The following is a 22791-nucleotide window of genomic DNA, read 5'->3' as shown; positions in this document are numbered from 1 at the left end:
CGCGATAGCTTCGATAGAGGCCTTGGTCTGCTGGGTAGGGGCCTTGACCACCTTAGGTGCCTCCCGGGCCTTCTCCTTTGGGGGAGGGGCGACGCCTCGCTCCCCCTCTTCCGAGATCGGACAGGGCTTCTCCCGAAGCTTACCCGGGGTCTCGGACTTTCTCTTCCCCGAACTGGAGCGTTGGCTCGTGGTTGACGGTGCCGGGGAAGGTGCCCCTGCCTGGCGACCGAAGAGCCCGACCTTTCGGCGCTCCCGGAGCCAGCGGACTCGCGGCGCTTGGCCTGGTGTTGGGCCCCCGTCGCCGGGGCGCCCGCACAGGACTTAGAAGCCCGCTCGGACCCTTTCTTCTTCTTCTCACCCGTCGAGCCCTTCTCCAACCAGCTTGCGAGACGGGATCGACGGTCCCTCATGGTCCGCTCCGACAAGTTCTTGCAGAACTGGCAGTCCTTCTCTACATGAGTCTTGTCCCCATGAAGACAGTAGAGACATCGCGAATTTTCGTCTTCCTTAAACACATTCTGCAGCCCGCATCCAGGGCAGCTGCGAAACAGCTTGGGTCCGGGCGACGAACTCGCATCCTGGGCCATCTCGAAGTAGGCCGCAAATCTTCTGGAATCCTCCAAGAAGTTGATTCGACGAAATCTTCACCCTTGAGGGGCATAGGAAAATCCTGCAACGGGTAGCCGTTAACGGGAGTAGAAACGGTGGAGCTTGAGGCTCGATTAACCGAAAAAATGTGAAGATTCACCTGAAAAAGCGCGAAACACGCAGTAAAAGCTCGAGAACTAAGCACGAGGACTCCCAACACTTGAACGTGCGGTAAAAATCTGAAGATGGCTGCCATAGGCGGGGCTTAGGTAGAGGGCAGTCATTGGCTGTGGTCAGTATGACGCAGAGACCAGTGATTGGTTACTACTACGAAAGACAGATCAGAAACGAAACTGATACTGATTTTATCTTTACCGGGGATTCCCAGCCTGACGACGGGGAATATTCATGAGCATGTGAATCCATGCCAGACCCCATGCTGGAGAATAAGAAAGTTGCAATACTCGGAAAGGAGAGCATCCATCAAGGTGTAGAATCAATGAGCTGTCAGCAGGATCCAAACACAGCCTTAGAAATCTATCCCAATACAAAGAATTGCACATTGACCAGAATCCTATAGTGACTGCCAGTCCACAGACATGTGCCTTATGGGGTGGAGAGAAATAATAGCATCAGCACCAAACTACACAGTGCTGCTGATGGGCAACCCCAACCTGTGGATCAACAGGAAATTTAGGGCCTTGTCCAAGCATTCCTCAACACAATGCTCTGCAACTGCAGCATCTCTTATATCAGAACCACACCAGTGTTCCGCTCTAACAACTCCCTCATCCAATCATGCCCTCCACTCACCTGGTCAGAGCGAATGCGCAAAGTCTTGCCTAGCTCAGGAGGGAATCATCTTTAGACCAGGAAAGAATAATACCACAGACGTGTTCAACAATCTGTTTCCCTTCAATTTCCAAGACTTAGAAATTGACATCAAACACACAAATGAGATATCTAACCCGAACAGATCAATCATAACACCCAATGGCATAGCTCTCCTGTTAGGAAAGAATGGTCTTTCTTCTTGCTCTGTTTTGCTTGCTGACCTGACTTTTGGAGGGAAGCAAAGCCTTCTGATTTACTTCCCTTGTTTTGAGCTCTTTTTATATTGGAAAAGGGATCAATCCCGAAGACTATCAGTACTAGATTTGTAGTATTATTAAAGCTGCACACATCACCTTAAAGCAAACTTTCATTGGGATAATTTGTATCCTCCCAACTTTGTGGTTACAAATAGAATGCATTGAAGATGGGCTGGGAGCCTTGGGCATTTTTATACCGTGTTTTTTTTTACTTTTGACATGTGCGCTTTATCGCCTGATGCCGTAAAGAGAACCATATATTCTAACATGGCCGTGCCACAAGATTTGTTTTTGTCCTTTGGCAATGTTACATTTTAGCCTTCTTCCTGCCCTCTCGAGTTGGAATTGCCATATGTCTGGGATGATTTTCCCAGGCTGTGTGTGTATGTGGGTACTGGGATGCCTGGTGCCAGTCCACATCTGTGTCACTGATTATGCGCTTCTAGGCAGATTGTTTGATCAGTGGCTCCCCAAGATTGGACAGGAGCTGCTAGTTTGAATGGTGTGGATGCTTACCACTGGTGGACTTGGTGGCAATTACAGTCCACATATCTGATACAAGGAGGAATCCTGCAGTCATTGGACTAATCATCATTAGAGCCAAACTTCAGCCAAGTCCCTGGTGAAGACTTACTCCTCTGTGTTGATCTCAAGAAGACCCTTGTTTGTGCTTCAACCCCTGGACCTGTGAGAACAACCAGTCTCAACCTCTGCTCGAGGATCTATGCTGCTGAGCCTTCAGTGGCCCTGGACCAGCCACTGTACTGACCTGCTCTCTCCTGGGCTACCCCGCTGCAGCCATCGCCATTCTGAGCGTATCCTTGGAACTTGGAGATTCTTCAACATGTGCCACAAGTTGCCTGCTCCTACATATTTAGCTTTCTAGTCCCAACAGGAGATATGCAGGGCTTGCTACATTGTTCGCCAACAGAAGATTGCTTCTCGGTGCCTGACCATGGGGACTTTCTTCATGTCCTGAAGGTCTCCTGAAGTCGCCTGCTTCGCAGAAGTCTTCTTCCTTTCCCGTCGAGGCTGTCCAGCTGGTCAGTCTCTGGAGGGGTAATATAAGTATGGCAACCAACAGAAACTAAATCCTGCGTATGAAAACAACCTCTACACCAGCAACCCCTTGACCTCCCTCGACCGTGAAAGGACAGAAGTAAGGGAACACAACAGATTCCGTAACCTCTGAAGTGGTCTCTGGGAAAATCAGAGTAAGGTGGATAAGTTAACGTACCTGCTTTAACCCCTTCCCCCTTCATCCATTGGGTTACATGTGTGTAAAGTCCTGTTGCAATCCCTCTCGTCTGATCAGATCGGTGGTCCTCTAGTCAAGGATCCCTCCCAGGCCTTCTCTAGTGTAGTAGAATTGAGAGAGACACTTACCAGAACTTTCTAAACCTTTGGAACACCTAATCACAACTGCTGGCATTGCCCAATCAAACACTAAACCTACCTGAACAGTATACATTGAGGAACTGGTGACTAGCAGTAGGACCCATTCCACCTCAGGGCTGGACTTTCTAAGAGTTTAAGATCTAATTCTAAGATTGTTCATAAGGGTTTTAACTGCATTTTTCTAATTGATTACTTGCCTATAGTTACTGGTGTTGTATGAACTGTTTTCCCATCTCTACACTTACTTGACACCACACAGTTACTGAAAGTCTTGCTTAGGTGCCTTTAAAGTAAAGTGTAGGGGCTCTATTTAGAACCCCCAAATGGGGATGTATACGTATTTGATAGTCATTGTGTGATAATACTTAACTGAAGGTTTCATTTCTTAGCACATATTTTAAAGGCCTAATAAATAATTCTATATTTGTGTACTTCTCTGTCTGACTGGAATTATTGGACGGCTCTCTGTGAGCCCCAGACCACTGTTAAAGTCCTCCTCAGTCTAAGCTTTGCCTCTCTGCTACAGAGGGTTTGTCTTGACTTTCCTGTTCACCATAATAGGTATGGATTTCCAAAATCCCCCGCGCCAGAGAGATTTTTGAAAATCCATCTCAATCCTTTTTTCTGAACTGAAAAATTTGAAGTCATGAAAACCAATGGTGTGACTGTCCCTGCCCCTCATGAAAAGTGTAAACTAGAAAATGTAGGCTAAATCGGAGGAACCAAAATAACCAAAACATATATTCATCTTGCTAGGAATTGTAGATCCACCATAAACGAGAAAAAAAGTCACCTTCACTCAATCGCATAAACCAGGTCGGCCAAAAAACCCACAGACCGTCTTCATGGGACTAATGAACCAGATGCAAACCAATTCATCAGAGCAACTAACTCAAGAGCTGACCAACAAGATGGCCTCTTTCGTCACATATGTCCTGATTAGACTCCATCCACACTCCCAACAACCAGGAGTACACGCATGTCGCTAAAACAAAGATCAACACCACATTTGAGGAGTTTTGACCGCTATCCTTGGAAGATACCTTGTCAAGCATGATGAACATTAAACCATCTCAAGATCAATCCTATCCCTGCTAAACACCGGATCAAGGCTGTGCTGCCTCCCTTGCACACCCCACAAACTATCCTTATTCACTGGCACTCTACCGGAAACCATGAGGAAAGCAGTAATCCCATTCTTTCTAAAAAAGGAATGTAAGGGTAAACCGAGGAGTCGGGGTGGGGGGGGCAATACTCAGTCTGCACCCTCCCCATTGTGGCTAAGCAGATCAAGAGGACCACAACCTTACAACTGCACAAACAGAAATCGAACACCACCACCTATTCCACAAAAGACATTCAGGCTCCTGACCACTAACAAAGTAGATGCATGGGGACAGTACTGCTGGATACCAGAGAAGACATCCTACAAAACCTAGATGTAAACCATCCTGTGGCCATCATTCTATTGGACGTGGCAGTCGCCTACAACATGGTGGACTATAAACACATTGCTGACAAAAAAACAATCCCACATGGGATCAGAGGAAAATCCTAAACTGGATCTCAGCTTTCCTCAAAAGAAAAAGATGCAGTCCTAGTAAGATGAGACTTCTCTTTTTGTCCTTTGGCGTTATCCTGAGGCATCCCACAAAGATCATCCCCCATGCCATGGCTTTACAAATGTTGGGAGTTTTTCAACATGGCATTTATTATCTATGCCAACAAACTCAATATTTATGTGACACCTCCGCTCAGTTACCCAGCCTAGCATCATTGATCTAAGCCTAGATGAATCACAGGCAATTCTGTCTGATCATCAACACTGAAGCCGTTCCATGCAGACAGACAGCTAGGATAGTCATCTCTAAGCTATGGACTTTTAACCTGACCCCAGCTTCACAAACAGTACTGAAAATCTCAAATCTTGGGTTCTGTTTTGACCAACACTATCGTCACACATATCTATTTGACAAAAAGCAGTTGCCTCCTCACCTTGAGCATACTATGGAAGATACACCTGGAAATTGAGAGGAATGCAATGAATGAGAGAATCAAACTGGCTCAGGCAAAAGTGAACTATCGTAACAGTCTCCCGATAGGTCTTCCCAAGAAAGAAATTGCCTTGATACAAGTATGCTAGAACAGGCAGCACAACTGTTTTTGCCTTAGAAAATAAAAGCACATCACAAGAGACTACATTGGCTACCTTATGTAACAATGTGCAGGGTTCAAAATCCTCTGGATTAGAATTAAAGCAGTCTGGAACATTGGGTAGAAGCACACCTCGAATTGCCAACCACACCATTAGGATAATGGTCAGGTCCACTTCAGCCAGCAACCCAACATGATTTTCATCTTACCCCTCTTGCCAGATCATTCCTATTAGCAATAGAGTACTTGAATATAGACCTAGAAAGCTACTCTTTCCCCATTGATTTAAAGAAATCTACGGCCAACAGTTAACCAACAATGCTTCCAGACATTTAAAATAGGGCACAGTAAAAATACAGATATACATACAGTACTGCGTCATATATTAGATTCCACATAAATGAAATGAAATTTGACTAATAAAAAGAATGCAATGCTTGTGAGATAAATTTAAGCAAGACCTCATTATTTTTAGAATATTGTATGGATTGTATACTGTCCTGGCAGGCAATATGAACAAAGATGCGGCTTTCTGTTTAGAAAAGGCTGTAGCTGCAGGCCCAATAAAAAGAATTTCACCTTTTAAAATATAAAATGAATGAATTTGTTTGCTTAATGGATATATCTAAAGAAGGATTCATGTTCACATAAAGCATGTGCACTTTAAGATGAAATATATCTATATATAAAACAAAGCCGTGTTTGTTTGTGGGTTTGTATGTGGCATTCTTGGAGAGTTAACTCCTCCTGAACGGTGAGGACTGGTGTCATGAATTTTGCATGGCATATTCTTCATTTCATTGACAAATGAATGCAACTTTTTCTGGCTAGATAGGTCATCCCGTTCGAGATTATTCATCTTTTTGGTTTTACAGCTTGTGTTTTTTCGGCATTACATTTTGTGGTGCTAGAACGCCATCTACAGGTTGTTTGCAGAAAGTGTTAGTCATCGCGCATCGAAGCGGAAACATGATCAACACCCGATTAATTTCTATTGCAAAATTTTTTAAAGGACAGGCACTTCACCCTCATGACAGCAAATGGAATTTTGCTACAATTTGAAGATGACATAGTTGAATCAGTTGATTTGAACAGGTTCCATGTTTAACATAAAGACTTCTTTCCTCTGTATTCTCTCCTTTCATTAACGCTTTAATCACACTCACCCAAATATATTTTTACAAAAATGCCACGAAAATAGAGAGCAGTATTTAATCCCACCCGAATCAAAACAAAACATTGAAAGCTGAAACATGATCAACATTCTGAACAAAGTAGATCTCAAGACCATGAGACAATAGAATTTAACCTGCTTTCAGACAGAACAATGAAAGTGCTCAAGAACCTGAAGCAAGATTTACTAATCAGTGAATTTTTGCGGCTAAAAAACGTAACTGCTAGAGAAACTGACACAAGACTTGCTGTAAAGAGAATTAGTGCTGCTAAACAACGAAGGAATGAAACTGCTGAATAAACAGACATTTAAAAATCTGAGAATTGAAATCCCGGGTCAAAGCCGGGTAGTTAAGCTAGTAACAATATAAATTAAGAATGAATGTCTCGCAGGTTAAAAAACAAGTAATGTAAATCAAATTTCTGACAGTCGCTCTGGGTGATTTCTCAACAGACATAGCAAAGCAAGCGTGAGGCCTCCTGTGTGTGCAGGCCTAACCTTTATGCTATGAAACAGTAGTAGGCCAAAGAGAAGGCATATGCATGCTACCTGTCTAGGACCCAATATTAACATGGCATTATCTTTGTGTCTAAGACATTTACATGCATGAGGCCTTTTAATATTCATGACAATCCCATCACCAATGCCCATCAAAATAATGAAATATGGGCAGCAAAAGGAAGCATTAGCTGGTACTCAACCTTAAAATACCTTCCAAAGGGATCTTAGACATGTGCAAAGCCATCTAAAATACATAGGGTATCTTTAACCAGTCCTGTTCAAGAACTCCTTCCCTAAATCAAGATGCTGCCATATATCCATATATGCACTCAAACACACCTATCTACACTTATCAATGCCTAAACCTCCCAAAGGCATTAGTTTTAAAGTAAGACGGGAATCGGCTACAGATACAGGCCTGCTAATATTTGGGAGTGTTTGTTGCAATCCCTTGTGCCTCTCACAGACAACACCCCCATCTTTGCCGTTGGTGCTTGGAAGTATTCTATACATCTATGCCACATTAAGAAATACAAACAAAGCAAAGAAGCCAGACCGCTGCTCTTTGGGAAAGCGTCGCATTCAGTCAGTCTTACAGAACAAAGCAGTACAAAGCTAAGAGATTAGCAGAACACTCTGAAGGGCACCTCCTTGTTAAAGGCAAAGGGGCTGGAGAAAGTCTTTGCGATTGAGAGTCTGGTGTAGGATAAAGCTAGGTGGGTGGATAGAGTGTCTTACAAACATTTCCTGATAAAGGCAAAGAGGTTGGGTGGAACCTCAAAGAGAAAGTTGTGTGACAAAGGTCAGAAGTTGGGGAGAGTCTCTGAAGTCTACTTGGAAGAAAAAGATAGGTGGGAGGTGAGATCCTGCAAGACACACTTGACTAAGTGAGAAAAGGGTAATGAGAGCCTTCAAGTAATACTTGCTTGTGACCAATTCTAGGGGTTGATGAGATCCTCTTATGAAGAGTTACTTGCTACTAGTAAGTAGTTGATGTGAGCACCTTAGTAGCAGAAATGGGAAAAAGTAGCAGAACCTCTGAAAAGGTAGAGGAACCTCCAAAGGTTCACCCGATATTGCTTTTCAAAAATAATAAAAATGGAACCTCTGCTGGTTAAACATTTTCTTATTGATGGAGAACTATCACACCGCTCAGCCCACTTCACTTCCCAAATCCAACCAGTAATCCATTACCAGTGAACTAGTCTAATAACGAGTATGAAAAACGTACTATATATGAAGGCTGGGGCTGAACTCCGTCCTGAAACTCTCGGATAGAGACACCACAGGGACATTTGTTTAAGAGCCTTGGTAGCTACACAGGCACTCGGACGCAGCAACAAGAACCCACCACGATGTACAGAACATACCACTAGCCCTCATGCATGATAGTCATGATGAAGCCTCCAGTGCTCCTCAACAAGAGAAAAAAACACAAGGCCCATATGTGGCTGACGCGACAGATGTGTGCTATTCAAATTCCAATAGAAAGAACATTGACATACCTTGTTTATCGTATCTTCATCTGCATTGTGATCTTTTAGCCATTCGTTCAGCTCAGGGTCTTCTGCAACGACACGACAAGGTTCAAACTCGCACACTGACACTCCAGGGATATCTATATGAAAAGAAATGAATCGCAAACATTAGGAAATATCAAAAACATCTATCAAGAGACTGCTTAATATCTGCTGGCCTTAAGGAAATACAAAGAACCAAATGTTATGCACATGACTCAAGTTCATATCAGAATCAGTATTTATAATGCTGTAACACAAGGAATCCCTGGCCTCAAACTGTGGAGCTCCACCAGGGTTGTGAAAGTTAACAGAGGCTAGCATATCGAAAAGCAAGTAAATAATGTATGCTCTTGAACCAATTACCTCTTAGTGTAGAGGCTGCATCCAACAGCTGTTTTATGAGGAATGCCATTCGTTTTAAGAGGTGCCCAGAAGGACCCATGTATCACCTCTGCCTATTCCTTGCTTTCGGTGCCAAAGCTTAGCTTACAACAGAACATGTCAATCTGCTGTCGACAAGCTTGAAAAATTGACATTTTCATCAGACACTAGGGAAAGGCATACACCTATTATACCTCTAAATAAAGGTATGTCGGGTAGGTACATTTCTGGTTCGGATGTTCATGCCCAGGAATTTGTTACATTTGCCAAAATGAATATTTCAGTGCTTTGACATCACTGGACATGGCTGAGCAGTAGCCAGTGACATCAGAATAGTAATATGATTGACATCTGTAAACATACCAATTGGCTGTGTCTTAAGTTTCAAGAGTTGGATTTCTTGGTCCTTTTCCTCAATAGCTTGATGTAAAAGGGTTTGGAATTCTCTCTCTTTCTGCACCAGTGCTTCCAGCAGCCTGCAGAACACACATTTTGGAATTAGTTTGTCTGGAAAGTACCTTACATGTCACAAACTTGAATGCTGGAGACACTGCATGCAAATTACTTCAACGGTTTATTTGTTTTATGTGTATCACAACAAAACAAGGTAATAGTTAAAGATTAATGGCATATCGAGATGTGATAGGGGTGTAAGTTGAGTGATGGGAGACTGTAGAACCTCAGTTGCATTCCATGCATCTCTACTGTGGGGAGAAATGCAATACAGACAGTAGTTCTCTCAAAGTGTGCCATTTTATCAAATTAACAAGGGTGAAATAACGACTTCTCTTTCCCTATCATAAGAATGTTCCTATCTAGCAAACTAAAACTAAAGAAGAATGACCTAGTGTCCAACAATTTCTGACCCTCACACTAATACATACATCAAAATAAACATGGGAACATTTAGCTGTTTTCACATCAGCAGAAATATGGCAAAACTGTAAATGTATAAAAGATAGAACACACTCCTTGTAACGTGATTGAATTCCCTTCCCCTGGATTCAATCAGGAGTGTTTTTAAACAAGTTCTCGTTTAACATTAACAAAGATCTGTTCAATTTGACACAAGAATTTTTTTCTGCAATCACTTGGTTTAACAACTTTAAACAATACTTCTTTGCCCACTGTCTCTCTCAGACTTCAAATAAATGTACCTTGGAAGCAATCATTTTCTTTCACACAATGTTCTTTCTAGACTTCAAAAGTGAATAAACAATCACAATTATCCTTTCACAGAAATGCTTTTGTCAGGATAGCTAGCTCGATATTTTTGGTATTGTAACACTTTTTCAATGTCTCCTCTTCAACTTCTTTTTACCATCAGCATATGTGGTTCAATCAACTGGTTGTTTCCTGGACCACTCGCCTGCCAAGGCTAACTCTAAAAAGTCCCTTTTCTGTCAGGAAGTAAGGCTCCTATCTCTACTGCGGATTTATTTAGGGTTTATATGGCTTATAGGTCTCCTCAATTGTAGATCTTCATGAATGGAGAGCGGTCTCTTTTTCCTTATCACTCTTGGTTGTTGTAGGTTACAAGGGTCCCTTCCTTGCACTTTCACTTCTTTTAAATAGCCTCTTAGCTGTACGCAAAGCAGGTTACAGGTTTTCCCAATTCTACTTCTCATAAAAGGGAAATTGTGCCCTTTCTGCCTTTTTATAGTTTGCCACTCAGGAGTGGTGTTTAATCTTTAATTTACTTCTGATGGCCACCCCTTTATAAAGTCACATGATTCTCTGTCTCGCTGCAGCTTAATGACGGGAGCCAACAATGGCATTAAGTGCCCCAACACTTCTCTGAGGCTCACTAGTATTTATTGGCGGAATCAGCGTTCTCTTCTTGAGCGGCACAGGACAGCAGCCTCTCTGCATTGCGGCAATCACTTTGGTTTGAGCGCTGTCTGGGTCTCTCACATCGAGAGCCTTCGCTGCTCCCTTCTTCGTGACCACGGCTTCTCTAGTCTCCTGGCTTCCACACATGCACTGGTCTCTCGCCCTCCTGCACGCCAGCATAATGCACACTCTCAGAGCCCTGCTTCCACTCCTACACCAACCCCTTCTACACATCATCATCTTCATTTTTAAAGGCCATGCTCAGGTGCCTCATATCACAACAACTAGACTGCAGGTTCCTTTCAATGGCATTTTTTTCAATCCTCATTGACTCCTGTGCCTTCTTTCTCATCCCAGTACAACAATCATTATGTGTCCTAAAGTCCATAAAGGGTATAAGTCTTTTATGCACATTTATTTCTTTGTAACTGTTGAATTGGATGTTATCAGATTTAGGAAATGTTACAAGGTCAATGTGAGACTTAACATTAGGTTTAAAACTTCCATCTGAAACATAATTCTGGTAATTAATTCTGTCTAAATGATTTTTCACAGAAGGCTCTTTGTGTGCCTTCTGAGAGGGACTTGTACAGTAACAACAGGCCATCAGATATTCTGGGATCATTGAACATTCATCCTCACAAAAAGATGAATACCGCGTCGCTTCTAAAAGGAGTCATCACTCTCTCCCTTCTCCCTACCTGGTAGCCATCTCCTCCCATGTGATCCTCTCGCATGTTACCATGCCCGGGTTTAGGATCAGCTAGCGGCTGCCTTCCCTCAGCAGGATTCATCACCCTACTTTCCCGTAGGAGAGTAGGGAGTCAAACACGTACTGTACAGGAGGCTGATTTGTGATCAGTCAGATGGACCGATGGCCCAACGCAAGCAGAAGACCAAATATAAGGTCAGACTTTAGCCGGGCATAGGAGACCTATCTTCACCGTCTCCTCTACTTGCACTCTCACAGTGTGTTCTTCACATCCAATGACATGGGACACTTTATTTACAAGCAGTTGGTCACATGTATAAATGATTGATCCATATCCCATGCCATTTGCAATTTTGCCATAGTGAATTTTCAACTATGTGTTTGTTTTCATCAATGGATATCATGTGTTGTTATGCAAAGAAATAACTTAAATATGCTGCACAAAGAAAAAAGCATTAGCGCACTAATAATAAAAAGCTAAATTAAAAAAATCTTTTTATATAATTTTGAGTCATGTGTTTGGCATCAGCAAGCCTGTTGCTTTCTATAATGGTTGCCCATAATGTATGTGCTCCCATTAGGGTCTAAAAATCAGTGTACACTGAATTCCCCTCGTACACCTCTTAGATTCATAGAGGGTAGGACAACCCCCTTGTTATAACCAACGCAAGCAGGGCCAATTTTTGGAGTGTGATACCTCATCCATGCTGGAATGATGTCAGTGGGCATTTGAGAACAGCCATTGAATTCTGGTTAAGGTGAAATACTTGCTTAGTCAGGTTGCTTTGGGCAGATGTGACAACAGATGAAAGGGGAAGGAACTGTAATGCTAATGTTGCGAGGAGGTGAGAAGCTGTGGCTTAAACAGGATTGATGCAACCCTAATCTCTCCCTTTGCAGAAGCAGCAGACCCGACGGCTCCCTTGGGGAGGTAACCACACCATGGAGCTCTGACCCTGTAATGCATACCACCAACTTGAGCTATACTGTAAGAGGTGCACATTTGTGAAAATGATATCCAGCAATGGCTGAGATTACGCGTCACAGACACATTCTTTTTATTTTAAACCCCAATAGCAGTGGCCCAAAGAATCAGATATTGGAGAGCCCTCCCCACAGGAGGACCTGCATTGCCAGAGGACCTATTGGAGGCAATGTACACAAGGATGTGCAAAATGAGAGTCTTGCACCAGCTAGCATGTCTCAGCAACTCCATTGAAGGGAACTGCTGAGGACAATTGCAATGTGACCATGTAACCTTATGCGGATACAGGACTTGGATGGTCTTGGGTCTCTCTCTCATGAAGAATCTAGGGGTGTGAACATCAGCCACAAAATCCATGTTGATTACTCAGTGTTTTTGATTTTGTTGCTATACCACTGTTTAAATCTGAAAGGGGGTTCTGGTCCAGGATGGGCAGAAATGCATTTCGTCACCATGGTTTTGGTGTGAGTTTGTGATTTCACGTTTGGGTGGCAGGTGCTTTTGGAGGTTTGTAAGTATGGGGTGGGAGAGTAGAGATGAACATTTCAGTTATAAAAGTTGAAGAGTTCAATGATATGGACCAATTCTTGTATGTCTTGCCTGTGGGGGGTACTTAACACAGATTCAAATGCACATGAAACACTGCAGTGGTATGTTGGCGAAGAAGTCCTGAACTGTGTTGGAATGCCAAGATATTTGGTGACAAGATCAAAAGAGGAACAGTCCATCCATTTCTTTTATACTAGCCTGACATTGCCCTCCTCAGGTAAGCCCATTTGATCAGAATGCAGATTCTAGGGCAAGTCCAACAAAGGTACAAACGCTGGATTTTAAAGGGGGTCTAGAGGGATGGCAGCCATGGTGAAAAGGTCACTTCCCTTGCACGTGTCGAGAGATGTGAGAGGAAATGTCATACCAGTAGGAGCAACATTGAGGGGAGGAGCAGCGGAAATATATAATGTTTATGCCATGCTTTTTGGGAATGGTAGTGGACTTATTACAAATTGGAGGGACCTTTAACAACTTCATTTGTTCTTCACAGGATCTCACTATGGCACAAGGGGTGTTTGTGGCAACGGGGAACTAAAGAGTGTTGAGTGTGTCGCATCTGCAGGAGATGCTTGCTTTTATATGATACTGTCAGTATGTATGTTTGTGGCACAAGGAGGATATACCCAGCGCAAGATCTGCCAGTTCCCTACCAAGAGTCAGATAGGATCATTCCCCATTACCCCTCTTTTTACACGGAAAGAGAAGAGAAAGGGTTCTTGTTGCCAAGTGCCTATTAGCTGGGAGGCCCGGGGATGGTGGTTTTGAGTGTTGAAACTTGGAATCATTGCATGACTAACTTTGATTCAGTTGACAACCCCAGGACTATGTGGGAGGCTTACAATTCGGAGGCAATGGGAAATGCAAGGTCAATCATAAGTTCTAAATCATGTGCTCAGAGAGAGGAGTTAACGTGACTCAGAATCCTAGGGATCTCACCACAGAGGACCACAATCCCAACTTAGAAGGTGGTAAAGTCACGCAGTCCCATTGGGAATTCAAGGGTCCTAATGAAAGTATGGAGATACCCAAGTCAGATTGGTCACAGAGGGCCCATAGAACAGATAAGGTGCAGGAGCCATCTGCCAGAAGAGAGTGGGAGGGGCGCGAGGAATCTGTGGCAGGAAGATCCATCAGAAACAACATTACTGACATGAAAGTAGTTTGTTCTTCTAATGGATTCCTATCTCCCACAGATTCCTTATCTTTGATACACTCCCACAGTAGTATATACAATCTGGAAAAGGGAGGGTAGCTCAGCCAAAGTGTGAATCTTGTTCTAAGAGGGAATTTGGGCAGTAATGTTTTGCAAACATGCGCAGCGAAGTCCACATTGCCACTTCACCTATGTCCAGAACAAGGAGCCCCTCCAAAGACAGAGTTGGCAGCCAAGAATGAGCATTGGACCCTCAGGCCCATCCTACATCCAAATTGTTGCATTATGAGATGCAGACGATCAACCTTGACATTATCTGTCTGGTCACAGCCATAACAGCATAACTCACAAAGGGCTGATCATCTTTCATGACATGCCTGATATCATCTGAGATAAGTAGACGTTTAGGGCCTGCATCCGATCTAGCCGATGGAATCATTCCTCCATGTTAGAAGGGTAAGACAGTGGTAAAAACACAGGAAGATAGAAATTATTAAAGTCTGATACAATCATAAAAGGAAGGGTGGGTGGTCTCACGTTCTCCTTAAACAAGTAGGAAGGTTTAACAGACAATGCCTGGAGCTCACTCACCAGTCTCATAGAAATGATAGCTACCAGGAAAATCACTAAGAACGAGCAGCCTAAATTAACACGATACAAAGGCTCAAACAGATCTCCCATAAGGAAAGTCAACATTAAATTCAAGCTCCACACACAAACAACCATTCACAACCCTGTTTGTTGAAGTAGTGCTTGGCTACTGTATTGCCTGTCAAGATCAGCACAATGTTGCCTCTCACGTGGGAGAAAGGAATTCAGGGCCAGCCGGATCGCCCACAGCACTAGCAAATCGATGTGTTCCAGAGCTTCTGTCAGAGACCAGAGCAACAGCATAGTAATGTCCATCTGCCATGTTGGCTTACTCCCCCAAACTTGCTTTTGAGAATTCATGGGTGGGGAGGAAAGCCTGATTAGAGGGTGCAAGACAATGTTTTTTTGCAAGGTCCCAATCCACCGGAGGGATTGACACAACCGTCTATCACTCCTTCAACATTGGGATCATCTACTGCTATGTTGAAAGGAAGCAGTGTCTCCATCTGGGGGCCCTCATCCAGGATGTTGGTCATTTTCAACTGAGTCTTGTACCTGGTGGGTGCTGATAACCCCAGGGTTTCTACCACCCTCATCACCATCTACTGAAAGGAAGCATGAGAATTTTCTAGAGTCCGAGCCGTAAGGTGGGCCAACTCTGAGGAAGGTCTAGAGAAGTCTGGCCAACTTTTGGATTGCGGCCATTTTGAGAAAGTCCTCTCGATTGGCGTAAAACTATTCAGGGAAATCATCCATACCTCCACAGTAATGGGGCCACATCCCAAATGGCAAAAGATCACCCCTCCAGTTATCTTTGACATAAACCTGCCCCTCGGAACTGGTGCATACTGCAGAGCAGCAAGCAATGTCACTAAATGAGGTCAACTGTGCAGAGGAGGGAGATCTGGTGCAGTGAGTTTAACGCTCGAGAATGGAGCAGTACTTTGCTGAGACAGATCAGTGTCCATTTGAGCCAGGGCTATGCCTGTTGGCGTCTAGTCCCAGTCTTGCGAAGAATCCTTGTAGGCTTTCGCAAGCATTGTGGGTGCTGCAATTATCAATGAGACCAAAGCCAAAGATGCTGGGGCCTTGTAGAAGGTGTCTAAACATCTTCAACTGTAAATTCTCTCTTTCCTCTGTATCAGAGAATTGGGTGGGAAATAGAACCTGGGTAACCAATTGCTCTAAGGTGGGCCTGGAGTGGTAGCTCCCCTTCTTCAAACATGAAGAAAGATGCCTCGAAGAGTTGCTTGAGGAGTGGGATTTTTTTGGTGTTGCTGCTTCTTCTTGACCTCTGGTACTGGGGACTGGTCTCCCTCCTTTCTCTACCCCATGAGCAGAGACCTTGAAGGAGTTCTCTTGACATCCCTGCAACAAAAGTTGAATGACTAAATGGCATCCTCCCATAGGGCCTTTGTCAGTAGTGTTCTTCAATGCACCCAATCATGCAGATCGCGTTCCTCTCCGAAAACAAAGCAGGCAAAAGGAACACAGATAATGGGCACCACAGCACCATCTATACGGACCCCAACGTCACGCTCAAAATTGGACCTGTAAAGCCATAGCAGGTGCAGATTCACTATGCCCAGTGGTGGCAAAGAAGTTTCTGAGGACAGCAGGGGCTGGAGAAGACTATGACTGAAGAAAAACTGGCTGGTGGGAGGAAAGAAATCATCAGAAAAAGATTTCCCCAGGGGTAAAGAGAGGCAATAGAAGCCTTTACGTTTTCTTGTGTGGTACTGTGGTTCCTATCCTTGCTGGCAGTTTGACTAACACCTCACATATTTGGGACGCGTGAGGATGTAAGTAATGCATCTTGTAAGAAAGCTGATGAGTGTGAGGAGTTACATTTTGCCATGAAGATTATGTTGAAATTATGTAATCGTATTTGGGAAGCAGCACATGCACACGCTGTCTCGCTGGATAGAATAGAGAAGTGTTTTCCCAGAACGGCGGATGGCAAATTAATGCATGACGTCAAAAATAATGAGGGAAGTGAGCCTATTGGTGATTACGTTGCTTCATTTGTGGAGAGTTCTGCTGAGCACAACACAGATGCTCTTGAATCCACAAAGGTGGAAGTGGATGATTACATTGCGATAGTGTGGGACAGTTAGGCAAAAGGAATAGTGGACCTAATACTGCTAACGCTTCGGTGGAGGGCAGTGAAGAGGCACCTAGTGTCAGTGAAGTCCCTGGCACCAAACATAAGGTGTTGTCAAAAAGGCTCAGAAGAATGTGTGAGGGGTCAGAAATGTGAGGCAGAAAACTTGGTAAAGGTTTTTCACAAGAAGCCATTTTATTTTTATAAGGGTTTGATGAACGTGTCATTATCCCTAACTTAATGAGAATTTCCCTACCTACAAAATTAACTAAAGGAAAACACTAACAAAAAGGATTCTGTCCCTCACACTTGTACATACATCGAACTCAAAGGTAATCGATGGCAATTAAAATGTAACTGAAATAACAGTTATATTCAACTTAAATCTAATAACGGCATGTCCTTGTAACCTGGGTTGGGTCCCCTTTGCCAGATTCAAAGCAGGAATCTTAATCAAAGGTTCAAATAAGAAAGTTCCTTTTTGTAACCAAGTTTTGATCATAAAGTTCATCTTGCTACAAAAGCTCTCAAAACAGTGTTCCTCTTTTCACCTGTAACCAAGATTTTGAAACAACTGGTTTTGTACTTCATTAGCTTAAAAACATTTCTTTGTCAGGATATTTCTTCACCAGTTCATAAAAATCACTTGTCGACAACCTTAAATAATTATGCAGCAGTATACACAATACTTGCTTGAGCGATATTGATTTGTCAGGATCCTTTAGTAGTATTCCTCAAAAACACTTTAGCGGTTCTTTAGCTGCCTCTTCGTGAATTTTCACCACACCATAGTACTTCAATTGACTTCCACATCATCCACTTGCCTGCCAGGCCTACTGCTACAAAGTTTGCTATTCTGGTGTACTCTTCTGCCAGAACAGAACACATTGTTACAAAGACTTCTGACCTGTTGTACTCTCCTGCCAGGCCAGAACAACTACTAAATACAAGTACTTCTGTGGTAACGGTCCACTTCCAATAATTTAACAATGTCTCTTGCTTCACAATATCAAATATAGGATTTTTTCAAGGGAAACAAGAACCACACTTGTGCTGTTTATTACACATATGTGATTGCTACATGCAATGCTGGCTATGCTTTACTCCCTCTGAATATCTTTTATCAGAAGGGCAGCTCACCTACCACTATTGCTTTCACATCTGCTTCACAGCTTCAACTTCAAATATTTCTGAAAGATCAAGAAATACCTAGATACTGTTTGGTACATGCTTGTGAATGCCCTCACGCAATACAGATTAAGCTCCACTCCTCCTGAATATCTTCTATCAGAAGGGCAGCCTTCCTGCCACTTGAGTTTCTGCTCTTCTCCACTAACAAAATGCTGATATTGATTATGTTTGCCCTTCACACTTCTTTGGCTAAGGCAATTTAGGTTCAAGCCATCTCCTCTTCCCACTTCCTTTACACATGGGCAATAGTCTTTACATACAATGACATTCTCAATTGCCTTATTTTGGCTTGGGCAATACTGGTTGTTTATAAATTGCTTTGGTATGTTTCTCTTCTGGCTGTGGCAATAGTAGTTTTTATTTTCATGTTGGTTTATTGCCATTTTGTGTTGATGGCTTTTTATATAACCTACTACATTATAATTCCACCCTTCTGGTTGGATTAGTAAATTCTTGCACTGCCGTCTGCTCCCTTTTAAATCAGCTTGATCTTAAGCAGAACAATTAACCTGCTTTACATTAGTTCAGTATTCAAAAAAAGCTTCTTCTTCCAAGTTACTTTTAAAAAAATCACATTTCTGATATTCAGATTACTAGACTTGGCCAGCGGGTGTTTACAGAGCGCTCCGGGGTCAGAATGTAACTGAACTCACCGGGTCTGGCATGCGCGTCGGTTTGCCTCGCTGCCTCCAGGACTTCTGCTTCAGTTTCCCTGTGCGGCTCAGAAACAAGTTCTTCGCTGCTTCCCGCGGCCCGTGGATGTAAATTTCAGAGCCATATTGGCTCCCAGAACTATCCAGCGTTCGCCTTCCACTGGTGCTCATCTGACAGAGGGGAACATTGCAAAATGGTGAACTTTACGCTGTGCGGCCTCTGCATCTGCAAACTCTAGCATAGGAGACCCTCTCAACCAGCATTAGTTTCACACACACCAATTGTCCCGGCGTCTCAACTCTTCATTAACGCCTGCTTCTGCTACAGTGTGGAGATCACAAAGCGACTCCACCTTCTGCTCCTCCTCCTCTTCTTCTCCTTCCCAATGGCCTGCACCTAAAAGGGACTTTTTTTTTTATGCCTCCCAGTCTCCATCAGCTGAGGGTCATTATTCTTAATGGACTGCAACCTGCAGTCCTGTACCTCTGCAGTCCTCTTCTTCGTCCCAGTACCTTGGTAATTATGGAACTTGAAGTCCACAACATAAAATTGAGCTTTGTCAATGAATTTACCATTGCCAAGCTCATTTCTATCCTTATGCATAGTCCCCAAACGAGTACAATAAGGATTCCATGAAATATTTGACTTTACAGAAGAATGGTTATAAATTGGTAACATTTACAGATTCCTCTTCCTTATTTCACAGGGACTCATATGGGCTTTCATTTCTATGGCTTTCAGTGACATTAAAAGTGCGTTTCTTATTCCTAATACATGATAGGTTCTAATTCTCTTCACCCTCATTCCTACAGTTAGTTTCAGGGAATAAAAGCTCTTTTTGACAACAAGCCATTACATATTCCAGAATCAAGGATATTCCTTTCCTTGAGGAAGACCTATACCGCGTCTAATCTCACAAAGTCCTTCTCCTCTCAGGTGATCCTCCCTGCTAATAACTCCCCCTGGGTCAGGAAGTGTCTGCCTTTCCCTCGCCATCTGGGAGGAGACTTTAGGTAGGCTTTTTGTGAGGACTCTGTTGGATTCATCACACCATGCAGGTTATTCTCCTCTGTGATACCTTCAATCAGGAGGGCTTCTCTCCTGACACTCTTGTTTATCCACTTTTACATCAAACAACTTCTGACAATGTTTCTGTATTACACTGGCATTGCCTAGGCTTAGGCAATTCTTGTTGATATCTTTTACAACTATTGCCTCTTCTTTACTCTGGCAATAATGGTGTAAAGGTTAGTAACAAGCCCAAGACTAGCCTGGTCGATGTTTGTATCTTTTGTATGTCTAAGGAGTCTGGATAACGTGATAGTGGATCTATGCATCAGAAGGCATCTAAAGACCCAGTATATACTATGAGCAATGGGCAAAGCCCAAGGGGAAAAAACCCTATTGAGGGACCACCCTATGTCCTCCGTTAGTAGATGGCAGCTCCAGAAGACAATGGTATCCTGCGGGTAGAAGTGTGGACTGCAGTAAATGGTATCCAGTGGGAGGTAAGTAGTCTGCGAGGAAGAAAGGGACCAAGGAGGCACGAACAGCAAGACGTAGCGGAGGAGAAGGAGCAATCAGGAATGCAGGAGACAGAGTCCAGAAAAGGTAAGCAGCAAGCAAACAGAGCGGAGAGGAGGAGTCAAGAAGGAGAAAGGAGCCAGGAGTGATGGTGCGAGAGAGAAGAACAGGTAACAAGTAAAATGAACTATGGGAGCGTCAAGGCAACAGGAAGCGAAGCAACGCAAGGAACCCACCTTGATCCCCAGCATATAAAGCCGATCAGGTGTTCAGGACCCAAGATAGCGCGGTGCAGTGCGCATCCATTTTGGGAAACACTAGACCACTACTTGCGGTTCTCAGCCCAGCACTTACAGAGCACCATCTTGATGAAGAATAGACCCCACGCAAGTGTCTGCGTTGTCACTGCTGCCAAAGCGACCATGAAGTGGAGGAAGTCCTGACACTATGCCCCCTACGAGGGGATAAAGGTCCCAGCTTCCAGCGGTGAAATCTATAGAACTGACAAAGGAGGAGTGGGGCGTGAACTGCTGAGGCCAGCTCCCAAGTACGGTCAGAAGGTCACAAAGGTCTTTCAGTCAATAAAATATTGCAATTGACCTCAGCGATAACGTGAGTCACATATATCCTTGACTTTGTATTCGGGGTTCCAGAGATGGTGTCAAAAGGAGCCGGAGGTCTCGAGTCCTGTCTGCAAAAGCGATCTGAGACATGCAGCTTTTATTGTGACACATGGAACACTGCATGTATCCTAGACCAGGAGAGAGGTAGCTGAATCTTGAAAGCTACCTTACCCACTTAAAGGGACCAGAAAAGCGTACTGACAACTTGGATGGCACCAAATGGCAGGTAAGTAGCAAAAGGAGAGCCAAACCAGATCCCGTACCTTCATTTCCGGGGTTGTCAAACATCTGCGATCGGCATGATGTTTACGGGTGGCCCTGGCTTCTTGAACGCCTGTCGTGGTAGGGCCTGGGCATTTTGGATCTTGTCAATATGCTCATAAACGGATGATACTTTATAAGCAGAGGGGATATCCGAAGGCATGCAAAAGGGATGGAATCCGTAGGAACAGAAAAAGGGGATAACACCAATAGCAGTATGAATGGAATGGTTATATGCAAATTCTGCACATGAAAGTAAATCAGTCCAGTTGTCATAGGTAGCTGAAATAAAACAGCGCAAGTATTGCTCCAATGACTGGTTCAACCTTTTGGTTTGTCGGTTAGACTGCAGGTGGTATCCTGATGTTAAAGCCCTTTGAACTCCTAGTGATTTGCATAGGTGTTTCTAGAAATCGGAGGGGTACTGTGGCCCTTGGTCGGACAAGATGGTGGTGGGCAAACCATGTAGACGAAAAATGGTATGGAGAAAGACATTAGCCATGTGTTGAGCCAAGGGAACTTGAGGTAGGGCTATAAAATGGCCCGTCTTGGTGAAAGATTCCACAGTTACCATTACAGTGGTCGGATTGCTAGATAAGAGTAATTCAACAATAAAGTCAGTACTGATGTGTTGCCAAGGATCAGCGTGTAATGCTGGCTGTACCAACTTCCCCAATGGGAGTCTCCGGGGATTCTTGCTTTGCTGACAGATGTTACATGCAGCCACGTAATCTCGCACATCCCGTTGCACACTTGGCCAACCGAAATGGTGTGGGAATCATTTTTCATTATGATGCAGACTCCTCGATGACCAGTTTTTGCATCACGGCACATCTGCAGGACTTCCTGTTGCAAAGATTCCTGTTCCTGTACATATGATATGATATACATGATATATTTTATTTGTATCGTGCTCATACACATGTGTTTCAGAGCGCGACAAGGCAAGGGAGGAGAACAGTGGAGAAAACAATGATCTTACTAGGCCCAGTGACATTGAGAACGTGCAAGTGCATGGGAAAGGGAAAAAGTGCATGGAAGGGGGAGAGTGGAGAGTGTGGGTCAGAGGAGAAACAGATCAATAATAATAAATAAAAATAAAAAGATAGATAATTGAGGCAATAAACAGTGGTAGTGCAGCCAGCAAGTGGCAATTGCTGTGTTTATGGCAGCAGACTGGGTAAGTCTGATAAGCGCAGACAAAGAAGAAATGGAGGCATGGGGGACTGTATGGGTAAATATACAGACCCCAGTGTGAGGGGTGGCAGGGGGAGCAGGTAGCTGGGCCCAGGGGACAGAGGTTGGCCTGGTGCACAGTGCCAAGAGAGCAGGGGAGAAGGGGAGCGAAGGCAGAAGCAAAGAGGAGAGTCTTGAGGTGCTTCTGGATCCGGAGATGGTTCTCCTCACATTCTAGAGTGGTAGGGAGGCTATTCAAGAGTGAGGCCCCAGCCGAGGACAGCGATCTACCCCCTGCTCGTTTCTTTGAAAAAAGACTGACCCTGAGGGAGTTGGAGGTAGAGGAGCGAAGAGCTCGCGAGGGGAGGTATTTGCGGAAGGATAGCTGAAGAGATGTTGGACCCAGGCCCCAGTAAGCCTTGTGGATAATGCAGAGGGTTTTGAATGTAATCCTTGCATCCACTGGGAGCCAATGGAGAGATTTCAGAGATGGAGAGATGCGATCCCAGGGCTTGAGGCCAAGGACAAGTCTCGCAGTCCTGTTCTGGATTAGTTGTAGGGCGGAGAGTTTAGGCAGGTAGTTTTAGAAAGAGGCTGTTAGAATAGTCCAACCTAGAGAGAACCA

The 22791-nt window shown here is 43.9% G+C and overlaps 1 protein-coding gene across 2 annotated transcripts in view; it reads right to left on the bottom strand.

Annotated features, from left to right (window-relative positions):
- Positions 1 to 22791, bottom strand: part of MAP3K5 (mitogen-activated protein kinase kinase kinase 5) — a 1851596-nt gene that overhangs the window by 53599 nt on the left and 1775206 nt on the right. For both annotated transcript variants that reach the window (XM_069607656.1, XM_069607657.1), the window contains exons 27-28: positions 9171 to 9283; positions 8412 to 8524 (exon numbers count right to left, since the gene is read on the bottom strand). In XM_069607656.1, the coding sequence (XP_069463757.1) occupies positions 8412 to 8524; positions 9171 to 9283 (226 nt within the window). The remainder of the gene's footprint in view (positions 1 to 8411; positions 8525 to 9170; positions 9284 to 22791) is intronic.

This window comes from Ambystoma mexicanum, chromosome 4q, assembly GCF_040938575.1.
Source record: "Ambystoma mexicanum isolate Mex_15411 chromosome 4q, UKY_AmexF1_1, whole genome shotgun sequence".
Taxonomy (NCBI): domain Eukaryota; kingdom Metazoa; phylum Chordata; class Amphibia; order Caudata; family Ambystomatidae; genus Ambystoma; species Ambystoma mexicanum.
Note: the sequence above shows the minus strand (reverse complement) of the source record. Positions and strands in the feature narration are given on the sequence as shown.